We start from the raw sequence: 15826 nt of genomic DNA, 5'->3' as shown, positions 1-15826 counted from the left end.
TGTCGTGTTCCTTATACTTATATTTAAATAAGACAATATTGTCTTCCTTGTAGGTATATTTTCTTATACTAAAAATTCCTCATTGTAAGGTACTCATCTTTTTACTAGATATTTGTTATCTTTCTTATAGGTATATTTTCTTATTCTTAGATAATATTGTCTTCCTTATAAGTATATTTAAACAAGACAATGTTGTATTTCTTGTATGTATATTTTTTTTATGCTAAAAATTCCTCATCGTAAGGTATTCATATTTTTTCTAGATTATGTTGTTTTTCTTATATGTATATTTTCTTATTTTAAACAAGACGATATTGTCTTCCTCGTATGTATATTTTCTTATACTAAAAGTTTCTCATCGTACGATACTCATCTTTTTCCTAGATAATATTGTCTTTCTTATAGGTATATTTTCTTATTTTAAACAAGACAATGTTGTCTTCCTTGTAGGTATATTTTCTTATGCTAAAAAATCTTTTATCGTAAAGTACTCATTTTTTTCCTAAATAATGTTGTCTTTTTTGTAGGTATCTAAAGCAATACACCTCTTATCAAGGTATTCAAAAAACTCATACACATAATTCAAGTGTTTTACATAAATCTTTTATGTTATGTATTTTACCTAACTCCTAGAGGTTAAGTATATCTTCAAACGACTCCTATTAGTCAGATATATTATAATAAGTATGATGGAGACAAACAAATATTTATGTAATTTTAGTAATAATAAATTACCTATAATGAAGATATCAATAAATTGAGCTTTAATCATGGAATAATCTCAACCAATTTTTGTTAGGATTGGGTAAATTAACATTGAATCAGGATTGTGGTTTTTTATTTAGGTTGATGGCATGTTTAGTTTTTATTTAGGTTGATGGAATCAGGATTATTTTAATCTATTAAATGTTAGGAGCTTCTATTCATACCTCTTAAAATGACACTTAAACCTTCTTTTTTCCTAGATAGTTTTGATTTAATCAATGTATATGAAATTACCAAAACAAACATATAACAAATACAAGAAGCGAAATAATTCTTAACTTATCTCTTTTAAAATACAAATGTAGATAATTATTCTTTTATATTTATTTCTAAAAAATCCTAAAATGGGATATCAAATTGCATAAAATGATTTAATTTAAGGCAAATTAGAAAAATGTATCATTTCCCATGATAAATTATAAAAAGGTCAGCACTTATTTTCCTATTATAAAAAAATCATCTCAATTGACTAGAAAATATAAAATAGTCAATAAGCTTAGAACCAAAATAAGAAATTAGTCACTTTAAAAAAATTCCGGACTGTTTTACCCTTCTTCTTCATCTTCTCCTTCTTTTTCTTTATTCTTCTAATTTCGGCCATAACTTTATCGTCCAACGATGAATTTGAACGTGGTTGGTACCGTTGAAAAGATCTTTCTCCCTTCTTTCATTTGATACTATACCCACTCTGAACCGGCCACCGTGCAAGGCGCAGAAACCCTCACAAGGGGCTGCCACCTTCTATGGTGGTGCTCCAAGCTATTCTTGCGAAATCAGAGCTCAAGGCTCCCAAATCTCTCTTAAATTCTATATATTCTCTTCATTCTGAGCATATTCATACCAATCTCCTTTGAATTTTAACATCATTTCACATATTTAGATATTTCCTCTCGGCATGTCACACATGTTGTCACACCCGCTGTCACATTACATGTCACAACTCTTGTCACACTACATGTCACAACCACTGTCACATCCGTTGTTACACTACCTATCACACCCCCTATCACAATACTTGTCACAATACATGTCACACCCGTTGTCACACTACCTGTCACAACCCATGTCACACTTGCTGTCACACTACCTGTCACACCCCCGATCACAATACATGTCACATTACCTGTCACACCTACTGTCACAACCACTGACACACCCCCTGTCACAACTCATGTCACACTACATGTCACACCCCCTGTCACACTACCTGTCATAACTCCTGTCACACACACTATCACACTCTCTGTCACAATATTTGCCACACCCCATGTCACACTACATGTCACAACTCTTGTCACACTATATATCACACCTCATTTCACACTGTCTATCACATTTACTGTCACATTCCCTGTCACACTGTTTTTATGTACTGTTGTGACAAGAAAAAGAAGAAGAAGAAGAAGACAAAGAAAATGACTGGAAATAACAAACCTTTGTTTATTGTTATGTTATCTTGAACTAATAGGATCCACATGTTGACACTTATGTTGTCGTACAAATAACATTAATCACATTACTTATCACATTAGCTATCACACTACATGTCACACTGCTTATCACACTAGCTATCACAGAACCTGTCACAGTACCTATCACAGTAGATATCACAACACAAAATTAGTGTGTCTAGTAGTGTGATAGATAATGTGACGGATAGATCGGAAACTAGTCTATGAAATTAGCTACATTTCCCGTCACAATACTAGTTACTCAAATCTATGAAATTAGAAACTAGTATTCAAGAATGGGCACCCAAAATCTGCTCTGGGCATCCATGTCATCTTCTCCAATCTCCAAGCCCACACTAGAGTTGATATCTCTCTCCAAGAATCTCGTCATGGCCTCGCGCGCTCTCTGACTGAAATCAAACCCCAACCAACACCGTTGCAACATCTCGGAAAATCAATTCATCTTGAAATAGCCGGTTAAATTATTTGAGATTGGTTTTCTCCTTACCGTCGTCGATCGGTTGGCAAAGAGGAGCACGGCGGTGCTGCATAGTTGAGGTTGTTTGATCCTCAGATCTGAACTGAATCTAGATGAATGAGAGAGAGAGAGAGAGAGAGAGAGAGATTGACTTCAGTGGTTGACGTGGACCGGGATCGAAACCCAATCCCAGATCTTTTGCTTAACGACCACCATGGTGTACTTGATGACCAGAATCCCATCATCATCGTTGGAGCTAGTCGTGGTGATTCTACATCGACTTGATGTCGGGCACCGAGAGAGACATGTTGCAGCATCGACGGCGTCAATGTGTGTGATATGTTGCAGCATTGACGGAGATCACAAAAACCTGGACGGTAGCTAGCTTGCCTGAGGTTAGAGGTGAGGGACGGTGACGGTTGTTTCAACACCAAGATCTAATGCGCGAGTAACACCAATTTTAGGGCAGTGGCATTTTTTGTAAATTTTATGAAGTTGATGGGCAACGGTTAAACAAATTAAAATTTGTGACTTTTTTCTAATTTTGCAATCTTGTTTGATTTTTTTTTAATTTCATGTGTCAAAATAGACTTTTTTTTATAAGAAGCCCTTAATTGATTTCCTTTTTTTTATAAACATCATTAGTAAAAAATTTAATGTAGATGATTAGCATCAAATTGAATGTAGACTATTTAATGTATAAACTATATAATTATCTAGAATTTCTCATAAACTTCGATTTGAGCCAAAGAACAAAACTCATTCATTTGAGATTTGAATATTTCATATACATTGATGTTACTTCTTGATGAGTTGCATATGTATATAAATATATATCAATGAATGAAAAAAATAAGTTACCAATTTTATTATGAATTAAGGAAAATGAGTGGAAGAGTGAAGTAATTCTATAACATAGTTTATGTGATTATTATGCATTTTTTGAGTTCTATATAATAAATGAATTTGAAATAGAGTATGAAAGAAATTAGTAGATAGTAGTCTGATTTGATATATCAAATTAGATAATGGGCATTTTAGGAAAACTATGAAAGTCTAAATAACATTTAGGTATATGTAAAAGCAAAATAGAGGTTACTAAATAAGGATGTCTAAATACTATTTTTAAATGTATGAATAAAAACTCCCTTAAATGTTCTTTTTTCTCTAAAAAATAAGTTGGATTTTTTTATTTGGTCTTTAATATATATGAAGACATAGTTTTTCTTATGTTGAAAAAAAGAAGAAGATGAACACATCAATAAAAAAACAATTATTTAATTTTTTTTATATCTATGAAGAGATTTCATTTATGCCCAGTCAATTTCAAATTTTGGCTCCGCCACTACTAATACTCTCTAACTTGACAAAAGAGCATGTAGCCTTCAAAAAAGTTTAAAACGTAAAACAAGAAGAAATTTCAACTTATTAAATGATAAAAAAGAAGAATGACCTTACTGAATAAGAAATTTCAACTCAGTAAATTATGGCTAGATTGAGAAAATTTTCCATCATCAAATAGATAGCACTTCTAAAAACTGTAAGCTGTAAGTTAAAATTTAGTGCAAACTGTCACAAGAGACAAAACAGAGGACTATAATGAATACATCATCCATAGACACGTTGCTCATTTCATTTTTGCCTCTGTAAACAGAACGTGACGATTCACCCGAGGGTCAAATTTTCGGAACTCAAGCTTCTCCACCATCCTAGCAGGCTTCTTCTTGACGTAGAAAAAACCAGTTCCAGCAGCTGAGACAAGTCGAATGAAAATCGTGGCCTTCTTCTTCTTGTCGCCCATGGCTTAATTCAAAAAGCACAAAGTCAATCAAGTAAGTAATAGAAACATGCTACACCGGAATAAGGATGGAAGTATATTATTTACACAACTAAAGATGTAACACTGCAAGAAAGATGAATTCATCAGATGCCCCTAATACATATTTTTACCCAGCCATGACCTACATTTATAACAAAGATCCTACATACTTTTGGGTGTATAATAGTTCCAAACTGGTTGGGTGCACTCACAAACAGAAGCAAAGAATCAAGTGAACCCTCTGAAACAACAAGATCCCATGACTGCTGTCCATCATCTATGCCCATAAGAATCTCTCCATAGTAACATATCTTTATCTCAGAGGATGTTATGTCTTAACTTTGTGACATTGCATGCACATATACACAAATATTTGAGCCAACTAAATTGTAGTATGTGTAGCTATAGCTGGCTAACTTTTTATATAAAATTCAGTGCGCTTATGTGTTCATCCTCTTTAATTAAGACATCTTCAGAGCTAAAATCTACCAGGTTGCAATCACATCATCTGGCCACATTTGACTCAGGATTATTGTGACTGCTAGTTAAGAGCCCAATTTTGGAAGCATGATCAGTTGTATATTTTGCTATAGACTAGCCTATATACATTTGGGTGAAGAACTTCAGCATACCACATGACTAGGGAGCCTGTTAGAAAAATCGTAACATACAGAGACTAAATATTTTTGGGTATCAAATAATGTGAAAGTACATGGGGAAAACCTCAAACATAAGCAAAGAATCAAGAAAGATCTCTGCACCAACAAGATTCAATGAACGGGTATATGCCTACAAAATCTCCAAGTTGATTCCTCTATATGAAATCAAATAACCTTGAGTTTTATCGTAACACCTGTACCCTACCACCCTCAATGACAGTCTTCAGACAACCACAGATACTGCAAGCGCTTAAATGAGCTGATATTAGAAAATGTCCTGTGATTTCATTTCGCCCAAACTAAACTCATCTCAAACTCATCCTCAGAAATTACAATAAACCGCCACTATCAGACTCCATATAGAGAAAATCCACATGCGCATGATACAGACCGTGTTATATATCAAGGTGAACCACAATGAGAGACATACTTGCTTTTTTAGGTCAGGAAAACTAAAGAGCACAGAAATACTAACTCTACACTGATAAACCATGAGCTGAACCAAACCTTAACAACTGCAGAATACCAATATTCACTTTTAAGTTTAGCCTCTATCAAAATCCCCACCTTCCTTCTCTTCCAGTTTGATACCACAGTTCAACGTGATAACTCGTAATGTTTCTCTCAAACAGAAACATATATACATATAATTACATACTCATATGGTTTGCCAATCTCAATAACACCTTCAGCAAGCCTAAAACATCAAACCCAACTTATAAATCACCTAAGGATGAGCTATCATCATCAACAAACCAAACAACAAGAACATTGTTCAATCCTTTATTACATCTTCCATTAGTAGAACCCAAGTAGAACAACAGCAACAAACAATAAGGAAACAAAATTGAAGCTTTCTTCCAGAGATATAAAAGGAGAGAACAAAGGACTTACTGTTCAAGCTTTGCAAGTAGTGACAGTCCTGAAGGAGGAGAAGGAAGCCTAAAAATGGAGCCTTTGATTTCGTTTGAGGAAAGCTGAAATAGAAGAGAGACGAGACCTAAAAGACGGCACCAGAACGCAGCGTTTTGGGTGAAGTAAAGACCAAAAAAGCCCTTACCTTTATAGTTATAGTCCTCCAGCTCCAACTCAGCTGGTAGCCTGGTACTAGTTTGTTATCACCAAAAACCTAAACTTTGCATTTTCCTCATTCTCTCTTGTCTCAGTCTCTTCAGTTTTGAAAGGTAGAGGGCATTTCAGGATCTGGGTTTGTATTGTGATTTGATTTTTGGGGGTTTTGGATAGTAAAGGTTGGAGCTTTGTGGGCAGAGAATCGATCGGAGATGGCGAGCAGCGCGGTGGACGCAGCAGGAGATCCGATCCCGACGTCGGCGGTGCTGACGGCGGCGGCGAAGCACATTCAGTTCAGGTGTCAAGAGGAGAACGTGGCCTTCCTCAAGTGCAAGAAGAAGGACTCCAATCCCGAGAAATGTCTCGACCAGGGTCGCCAGGTCACTCGCTGCGTCCTCTCCTTGTAAGCAACCCCTTTTATTACTCTACCCTCCTAATTGAATTTTCCATATTATGTGAGCTTTGTTGAGTATGGTTTGGGATTTTGGCTTGTTCATTTTAGCTCAATGTGGTTCATATTAGCTCAATTTGGTTTTGCATATGATAGAAGTTGTAGAAGTTGTCGATGTTATGGTGTTACAAAATAGTTGCTTTGAAGTTTGAACTTATAGAGACATGATCTATAACCGGAATTCTAGAGTTGATCGTTCGTTTTAACTTTTAGGAACAGTTTGTGAATGTGTTTTCGTATTACCCTTTTGAAATGAGGTATGGAAGGGGAACTTAATGCAATGGATGTCATGGGGAAAAAAATGTGTGTTACTACAAGTTTGGTAGCTATACCGGAATTATGGAAGTCTGGTTAAGTTACTTCTGTGTTCATCTTCTCCGTTATGAACTTGAGAACGGAATCTACTGCTCGGTACATATTGTAGGAATTCATAAGACTTGTTATTTGTTGGCAGCCCAAATTTGGCACATTGGGACCGTGTACTTTGAAAGCTCTAAGCTAGATGCTACTTGCTAGGAGGCTATTAGTAATGTGTAGATTAGTTTTTCATTTATATCAAGATTGTCAAGTTCCTGGGCTGCAGATTTCCAGATGCTTGTTTTGAGCCTTGTAGTAGTTAAGTTACTACGGAGTACCGTTAGGTTAAGAAACAGAAGGACGAAAGCTCTTCTGCAAAGAAAACTAATGATGATAGAAAATTTGTAAATTTTCCTTTTTGGTTTCTAGTAAAACTAGTCCGGCGTACCCTAACAGTAGATTGATGTAGGTTTACCTTCTACTATCTTTTGATCAGTCTATTTGTTGCTTTTCTTTTACATTATGGACCATGTATGCAAGTTTCCACTCAACATAACTTTCACTGTTCAAGTGTTCAGTGACGGTAGCATCCCCGAGTCATGTTTCTCCTACATGTTGCCCCTTGTTGGCTAACACAGTGGCCTAGAGGCTAGAGAAAGTCTAAACCAATAATGAGGTATTAGGCTGAACTGCAAAGACCAATGTATTATGGACTTAAAGTTTCAGGTTGCATTCTTGAAATTAAAAGACAAAAGAGTATGCTTGCCTTATCTTGTATTTCACTCTGTATGTTTGGTGTTCAGATATATGTAAAGCCTTCATAGCAACTTTAGAATTCAACTGACTTTCAAGCATCAACATTCGCTTCTGCAAGTTTTTAAATCTGCATGAGGAAGTTTGTATTTAGAGTAATAGAGAGTTGGAATTATTTATGATCTGAGTCCCATGATCTCCAGGAAAACTTGATCGTGAATATTGACTGGTAGAAATGATCATCAGTAGATTGTATCGCAGCACACTGATGTGCACCTTAACACTTGCACCCCCAACATACATGGACATCCATTAAATTTATTTTGTTTCATGTCTAAATGTGGCATGCTTCCCCCTGCAGGCTGAAAGATCTTCATCAGAGTTGCACGAAAGAGATGGATGAATACGTAGGATGCATGTATTACAATACAAATGAATTTGAATTATGTCGCAAAGAGCAGGAGAAATTCGAGAAAAAATGCCCATTGGAATGAGAACATACTGCTTGCCCCACCATGATTGCAATAATATATGCAGTACGTGTGCAATGAGCAAATACTATTGCGTACAATTTCAGTAGATCTTGTTTTTGGATCTGGGATGTTTTCTATCTGTATGTCCAAATTTTGCTTGGGGAATGCTTCCTAGCCGGAAATGTTTCAACTTATTAAGCATAAAGGATTACTTCTATTGTAGTTGGAATGGTTGGTGATCCAACTTTGGATCCAATAGTTCATAGAACAATTGATTTTTGCTTCAACAGTTCATGTATGCGTTGCCAAAGCTGAAATCACGGGCACTTCATATCAATAACTAGATATCCTACCTTCCTCATCCTCCGAGTTGTTCTGATTAGTTTCTACACGCTGAAGCCACATAACCATTCTTGTGCCTTTGCATACAATGTAATGTTTATCTTGGACCTGTCCGTACATCAATAACCACGGCAAGGATTTCAAACTTGAAACAAGAACCGTCTACATTTATTTTCAACATACCAGACTACCAGAGGGAACACCTTGTATTCTACTCCATCCCCGACCTTGGACTGGTTTAGAGATGAAATTGATATGCGTGCAACCTTGTAAGTGATATGAGTAAGACATCAATATCCTGACAGCTTGCATTGTTCCAAATACAATTCCTCTCCTTCCAGATCATAAAATTCACCCAAATGCACCAAAGATAGACCAAATAATCTAATAACGAAAAAAAAAAGTCAAGGCGAATATGAATAGGATATGCAAATATGCAATTACAGTTCACTAGGCATAACTGAACGGCTTCTTGATCGAATCGATGCAAAATCATATCTCCTTGAATGTCATTAGTTTATGTGGGGTGACACCCATGAAATCATTATGCACATTGGCATAAGCAACACGTCTCCTGTATGTCATACGTTCTACTTGTTGGTCCTCTATATATACATTTATTGTTGTTTTCATTAGTCAACAATAACAATGTCACACTCATTTCTTGAGACTATGGAGGAAACTAATCCAAATCTAAGAAACATCAAATAAAATCGTTTGTACCAAGAGTAAGTAGTTATTATTCTATCAACAATTCATATTCTTCTCAGTTCAAATTCTTTTTAAACCAGTCAAGGCTAATGAAAGAGAAAAGATGATGGGAGTTCTTGGCTTATGTATCGCGTGTGATAGCCCTCAAAAGTCAAAACAGTATGATTTTTTTTTTCAGGAGTTGAGTTCTTCCGGCCCTGTTTTGCGGGTGTGGTCGAGTCGTTTATTTTATTGAAATGAAATTCAATTTCCTTCTAAAAAAACAATTGAAAAAATGTTGTGTTAGAAATAAATTCACCAAAGTATACCAAACAAAGCTCATGACACCCCTACTCTGGAAAATCTACAGAAATCCCAGCAAATATGTAACACTTTCTGAATAGCCGTTATTGCACCCGATAAGCCTGTGATTCCAGTTTACCTACCCCTTTCCGAGAGGAGTCTATCCATCGGTGGTAGAAATTATGCTCAATGGAGAAGACCTAACCTGCATTTGCCAACGGGTTATAGGTCGTCCACAAGTCAAACTTCGTTGTCAATTATCTCACCAAACATTCACCTCCATACCAGAACCAATCTTGCAGCAACTGTTTTCTTTCAACAATTCCCTTGTACAGAAAACTACAGCAAAGCATAGGATACAAAAGATATAATTCTTTGAAGCTTCATTGATTTGCACTATTGGAGGGATTGTAAACCCCTCCCATCATAAGGGTTTTCTCCCAAGGGATTGTACAAACAATGGTCATTCTATACTTCAATCCCCCTTCTTCTCCCAAGTGACATGTACTTGCTTAAGAAAGCATCAAGTTTAGTGAAATGTACTTGCTTAAGAAAGCATGGCCAACACTTGGTGGCGAAATTCCATCATATAATCTCCAGTGACTTTTGGGTGTAGGTAAAATGCCAAACATCGGCAACCAATAAGAAATGCTCTTGGGGGCTTACCATCCATTATTCAAGACCTAAAGTATCTGCTTTTATGAATATCCATTCTAACATGTTAACAGTGCAAACTGAACATTCCGGCAATGTTGGAATTGCACACGCTGAATAGACCATGCAAGAAATAATACGCAAGGATATGCATGAAAAATGTTCATATACTAGAGTGCAACAACTGTAGCAAGTTCTTTTCGAAAAGAAAACTGTAGCAGGTTATACATGTTTTATGGAAAACCAGCTACATCAAGTTCTTTCAGTGCACTACAATCTACAGGCAACATATGAAACTACAAAAGATTATGAGACTACTTCCCGGGGTTGCTCTCCAGACAGAGAAGTGAACATTCACATCATCATCATCCAAAACAACCTCCTATCATTGTGTTGCTTCTTTTCCTTCTCCATGCTCATCTCTGTCAGCATGAAATTAAGTTATACAAACTATAGAAGATTGATCCAAAATGAATTACTAATGCACTAACAAGTGGGCATCTTATTCCTTGAATGACCATCATCCTTATTTATAATTTTTTTTCCAAAATCCAGTAAAACATGCTTTGCAGACCCAGGCTCCACGTTGCAGCCCCTATTAACTTGGCACTGAATTTATTTTAAAGCAATGTAAAGTATTAATTTAAAAACTGCATCATCTCATATATCACAAGTTTTTCTTCAGAAGACCAAGCTCAGTAGGTCCCTTACGAATAACAGTTATATAAAAATTGCAGGTCTTCTATACATAACAGAAGAGGCACCTTACCTGTGAATGCTACATCGGACTGTAACCTTTACTCCTTGAACTCATTGACCTGGTAGGTGCATAGACTCTCTCATAACGAGGATCCTGATTATTCTCCCTTGGACTTGGGGACCTACTGTATTCGCCCTCAACACGTTCCCTAGGAATTGGGCACTGCCTGTAGTCTCTTTCATTGCGCGGTGAAGGAGATCGTGAAATTGATCTAGACTGCACAGGGGAGTGATAACGATTCTTTGCTCCACGGTCCCTGCAATGGAAATAATACATACAACATTATTCCCTTGTGGAGTAATTCTAAAAAAAAATCACCAGCAGTATAATATCATATATATTGATTCATTAAGAGCTACTCATTAAAACCATCTCCATTTTCACATAAATAAAAGTTCCCAACAATCATCACAAGAAAAAGTAAGTAGCCACAACTTAATTGATATAAGTTATCTGTTGAAGATCACATCCTCTTCATAATCTAATTCATCAAAATGTGACCTTTACCTGAACCTTTTCAGGGTTCTGAACAAAAAACATGTAACTTGATCCAAAAACTCAGTGTTAGCTAGTACTGGTTGATCGGCATCTGACAACTTCATAGCTCTCTTTGCCCCAACTTTCTAAACCAGATAATAATTTATCCTTCAACAATGTCACCAAACTCTACCTGTGAAAATCTTTGAATTGCTTCTTTTCTTTGTAGATGATTTCTTTCTTTGGCCAACTACAAGCTTTATATTCTTTCTTTACTGGATCGTATATGCAAAACAAGATATCAAACTCAACAAATTTTCTTATCAAAAACTTACTTTTAACAGTTGATAGTAAAAGGATAGAAATAACCATTTACTATGATTCTAATCATCTCCCAGACCTAATTTAGCTCGTTAGTTCAGTCAATCATAGAATGGCTCACAAACTCAAGCCATAAGAGTGAGAAACCCAATCCCATTTGTAGAAGATTGATGGTGCATATATAGTACTTATGCAGGGACTTTGGTAGAAAGATAAAGTTGCCATCACTTTTATGATCTCTTTTTGCTTTATACTTTATTAACCCCGAAGTCTTTAAAAGTCTCCTTTTTCACTTTACTATCTGCATAAACAAGGCCTCCAGCAGACATTATAATTTTCCATAAACATAAAAGAAGCAATCTTTGTAGATAAAGAGTGAAGTAAACAAGCTCATAACCATACGAAATAATCACACAGACACAAGTCCATGAATAAACAAAAATATAGAAAAGGTAACTGTCCAAACATGCGATCAGTAAGAGCTCCCACTAAAACTCTGAAGGTTAGAGAGAACAAATATATTGACCAAGAAAAAAGAGTAAGAGAAACAAACAATTCAAAAGACGAATAAAAAGCGGGGTAAAGAAACAGACAAGCAAACTCTATAACAACAATATAATTCAACTATGGCAACAAAAGATGGGACGAACTTCTTTGCATTTCCTCCATATGGCCTCCAAAAATATCAAGCAATATGATAGAAAATGAAGGATGCAGAATCTACACATCCGTGAGAAATAACAATGCAAAATTATCACTATTAACACCATATGGTGCATGTTATTACCATTATAATAAAAAATGAAACCCTGCCTATGAATAGCATAAACTTCTGGAGACAATATACAGACCTTGGGTCACGCCTAGGAGGTGAAACTGATGGGGAGTAGGCTGTGAGCAAAAATGAATAATGGAAATTAAGTACACAGTACAATCTGAGAGGGGACTTCATATAAATATTTTCTATAATTGGAAACCCCAAGTAAAAGTTCAAACTCACAACGATAGTGGCCTCTAGGAGACCTAGGTGGAGATCTTCTTCTTCTAGAGCTTCCTTCGCTACACGACAAATAAACTCTTAAGAAAGTGAAATTGAACAATAAACATCTAATTCAATTAAAACCACATGAGGTGATTGGTTGATTTGAAGGGGGAATGTAATGAACCCTACCTTACACGAGTTGTTGTGCGCATTTCTTGAGGAGTTTTCCTATTCTCCTCAGCAAAAACAATCCTTATTTCACGTCCACCAATAAGTTGATGGTTCATTTGCAGCTTTGCTTCGGCTGCGTCCTCTGCATACCGGTACTTCACAAAACCAAATCCCCGTGGCTCCCTGTATTGGAATTACTTAATTAACATAGGTTGCAATTGCAGCAATATTTCTCACACCAATCAACAAGATTGACTTCTAGGACTTCACAAAAGTATTTATTCAGAATTTTTCAGTTTGACACAAGCAAACTTATGAGCAGGAAAAAGATCCCAATTAGATTTCAAGCAGAATCCGAAGTCTGAAATTGTGAAAAGTCATACCCAGTGTAGTAATTCTTAGGAAGATACACATCCTTCACTGGACCAAAGCGCTCAAAAGGGATCCTAAGATCATCAGACCTGCACATACAGATAAGCAATAAAAAATATGGTTCCAGACATAAAAATAACAACATAAGAAGGATTAAAGAAGAAGAAAAAAACTTAATTTTCAGAATTCAAGATTTGGGGTAAAAATAGTTTGCTGTAACTAACTCAACGCATATGTTTACCATTAAGCCTGAGCTATATATAATATAACATACAGTTGTCTTTGTCAATATCAAAGCATATTTATCATATATCCCAAACACTCTGTCTTATAACACGAACAAACTGACACCATGCCTCATCAGTCTAGCATCCATACCTAAAAATGAGAAACTAAAAGTCCGAACGCCATCATGAGTGAGCTGAGGTACATATACGCTAGCTATGACAAACATTACGCCGCAGATGACTTTCATAACCAAAGTTTCGTAAGTCTATAAGTTCCATTACAGCTCCCACTATCATTTTAACAAATGCGTAATGCAATAGCATCACATATTCATGGAAACTCCAGCATTACTTCAGTTTTCGGCTGCGCATCACTTTGGTTTTGATTGCCAATATATACATAATATTCTTCTTCTTCATATAATACCGTCTAGTTTCGGCTTATTTGATAATCACAATAAAAATTAGGTTTAGCTAAACAATGACGAACATGAACCCTTACAAAACCAGCAAGATCCCCAAGGCAATTAGAAAGGAGATAAAAATCAATACCTAGCGTTAAGAGGAAGATTGCGAACGAGCAAGCCGGACGGAGGCGGGGAGCGGCGGTCACGGTAGCGGTCGCGAGGGGGCTCGCCGTCGTAGTCGAAACGCTTGCGTCCACGTGGCGGAGTTCTGCTACGGCGGCGAGGGGGGCTGTAGCTTCGGCTAAGGCTTGGGCTGCGGCTGCGGTACCTGGCCATTGGTGGGGAGAGGGGTTTGAATAGAAGGGGGAGGAAACCCTAACCCTAGGGGCTGGCGAGCAAAAGCGGCAGGTGGTTTCTGTGTGGGGGGTTTGGGAGGGTCTGGAATTTGGAGGGACGAAGAGATACCCGATTTTAGTTTTATTGGGAGTTTACTACCAAGTAAAATAGTAAAATACTGATGATGATGATGATGATGATGATGGTAATTGGGCCCCAATTATGACTCTCAACTTTTAAGCCCAACCAGTAATTTTGTTAAAGTGGGTTCTACCCAAGATGTTATACTTGGCTTACTCAAATTAGTAGCCTTGCTCAATACTAGTCTGAACTGGTTTTTTTGTTTTCGCGCGACAGAGAGAAAGAATGGCAACTGAAACCCTCTAACACAGCCACTATCTATTGCATCGAAGAAGAAAAAACCCAAGAAGTAGTGACCAGCAATGACCCGCAAACCAACCTCGTGTCATGTCTTTCCCGGAGCATCCGCCACGATATTCGGTTACCGTTTTACATGAGGAAATGAACGAACCAGAAGGCTTCAGGCAAGTTGTAGTTTGTCATGAAGAAGACTTCAGAGATGTCAAGTATGTAAGTAGTAATTACGTAGTTATTGAAGAGAGAGAAGTAAGCTTTCATAGGTGTGGTGAGGGGACTGATGTGCTTCCACGACATCTTTAGTGTCTTCTTTGAGCATCTCCAACATCTTTGGCATTTTGGAAAAAAAATATATAAATTTTAGAAAATATTGAGTTTTTTCTTCTCCAACAAATTATGTATCACATTCTCCAAAATAGAGAAAAAGATGTGAGAGAATGAGAAATTATGTAATTTTTTGCAGAAGCAAGAGCATTAAATGTTATACTTTCCCTAATAACTCAAGTTTTAATAACAACCAATCAAAATAATAAAAAAAATTGAACTATTTATTTCAAATTAGCAAATTAAATATATAAAATAATTTATAGTTATAAAAATAAGATTATATAATATTTTTATTCACTTGTAATAAATGCAGAAATATATAAAATTGAAAACCTGTTGGAGTTTGAATATAACTTTTTTAGAGATTTTGGTACTTTGGAGTCAGCTTTTACCATAGAATCCTTAAGGCCGTGATACCATTAATAACACTCAAAGTAGGTGCTTCAGAAGCAAAAACATTCGCTACTCTAATATGTTTAGTAGAAACAATGATGGGATTTCCATCGGATTCAAGGAATATAAAACCAGCAGACTGAGCAGAGCCATTACAATGTCGAACATAACCATCGAAATTTTATTTGAGGACACCAGGAGGAGAAGGATGAGACCGCACAAGTAAGGAGGAACGTTCTTGACAAGGAGATGAAGTAATTAGTTGGCTTGTTACGCTTAGAATGTAATAGCTGAAGCAAAGAAAATTTGTTTGATTGAGATGAAGAGTTGTAGAGCGGAAAATGGAATTATTGCGAGCTGTCCAAAGATGGTAAGTTGTAGTTAAAGCAATGGTAATGGAGACGAGGAAGGAGAAGATTAAGAATCTAAACGATGGAGAAACTATAAGAAAGAGGATAAGAATGTCCTA

The 15826-nt window shown here is 36.3% G+C and overlaps 3 protein-coding genes across 4 annotated transcripts; 1 reads left to right on the top strand and 2 right to left on the bottom strand.

Annotated features, from left to right (window-relative positions):
• Positions 1-4156: 4156 nt before the first annotated feature.
• LOC126791334 (uncharacterized) lies at positions 4157-6172 on the bottom strand. The gene is made up of 2 exons (XM_050517771.1): positions 6067-6172; positions 4157-4497 (listed from the first exon to the last, which is right to left on the bottom strand). Exon 2 carries the CDS (start codon positions 4493-4495, stop codon positions 4322-4324), a length of 174 nt encoding a protein of 57 aa, XP_050373728.1. The 5' UTR covers positions 4496-4497; positions 6067-6172; the 3' UTR covers positions 4157-4321.
• Positions 6173-6267: 95 nt separating this feature from the next.
• Positions 6268-8446, top strand: LOC126791081 (NADH dehydrogenase [ubiquinone] 1 alpha subcomplex subunit 8-B). Its single transcript, XM_050517484.1, has 3 exons — positions 6268-6356; positions 6442-6646; positions 8106-8446. The coding sequence occupies exons 2-3, from the start codon at positions 6456-6458 to the stop codon at positions 8236-8238; spliced, it is 324 nt and encodes a 107-aa protein (XP_050373441.1). The 5' UTR covers positions 6268-6356; positions 6442-6455; the 3' UTR covers positions 8239-8446.
• A 1880-nt stretch (positions 8447-10326) lies between these two features.
• Positions 10327-14371, bottom strand: LOC126790542 (serine/arginine-rich SC35-like splicing factor SCL28). 2 transcript variants are annotated; one of them, XM_050516821.1, is made up of 7 exons: positions 14069-14371; positions 13301-13378; positions 12936-13100; positions 12765-12823; positions 12616-12655; positions 10976-11222; positions 10327-10628 (listed from the first exon to the last, which is right to left on the bottom strand). In XM_050516821.1, exons 1-6 carry the CDS (start codon positions 14257-14259, stop codon positions 10985-10987), a joined length of 771 nt encoding a protein of 256 aa, XP_050372778.1. In that variant the 5' UTR covers positions 14260-14371; the 3' UTR covers positions 10327-10628; positions 10976-10984. The 2 variants fall into 2 exon arrangements, 1 of the variants encoding a protein (XP_050372778.1); XR_007671743.1 differs by lacking the exon at positions 10327-10628 and having other exon boundaries at positions 11073-11222; positions 11474-12655.
• Between the last annotated feature and the right edge of the window lie 1455 nt (positions 14372-15826).

Source organism: Argentina anserina, chromosome 4 (genome assembly GCF_933775445.1).
Source record: "Argentina anserina chromosome 4, drPotAnse1.1, whole genome shotgun sequence".
In the NCBI taxonomy this organism is placed as follows: domain Eukaryota; kingdom Viridiplantae; phylum Streptophyta; class Magnoliopsida; order Rosales; family Rosaceae; genus Argentina; species Argentina anserina.
This window is presented reverse-complemented; position numbering and strand designations above follow the sequence as displayed.

Bases quoted from the DNA above. Each gene is read 5' to 3' on its own strand.
- LOC126791334 (XM_050517771.1), bottom strand. From the start codon at position 4,495: ATGGGCGACAAGAAGAAGAAGGCCACGATTTTCATTCGACTTGTCTCA.
- LOC126790542 (XM_050516821.1), bottom strand. From the start codon at position 14,259: ATGGCCAGGTACCGCAGCCGCAGCCCAAGCCTTAGCCGAAGCTACAGC. The intron at 13,101-13,300 runs GTATGACTTTTC...ATTCCAATACAG, and splicing joins CCTAAGAATTACTACACTGG to GGAGCCACGGGGATTTGGTT. The intron at 11,223-12,615 runs GTCTGTATATTG...TTTCCATTGCAG, and splicing joins CCTCCTAGGCGTGACCCAAG to GGACCGTGGAGCAAAGAATC.
- LOC126791081 (XM_050517484.1), top strand. From the start codon at position 6,456: ATGGCGAGCAGCGCGGTGGACGCAGCAGGAGATCCGATCCCGACGTCG. The intron at 6,647-8,105 runs GTAAGCAACCCC...TTCCCCCTGCAG, and splicing joins ACTCGCTGCGTCCTCTCCTT to GCTGAAAGATCTTCATCAGA.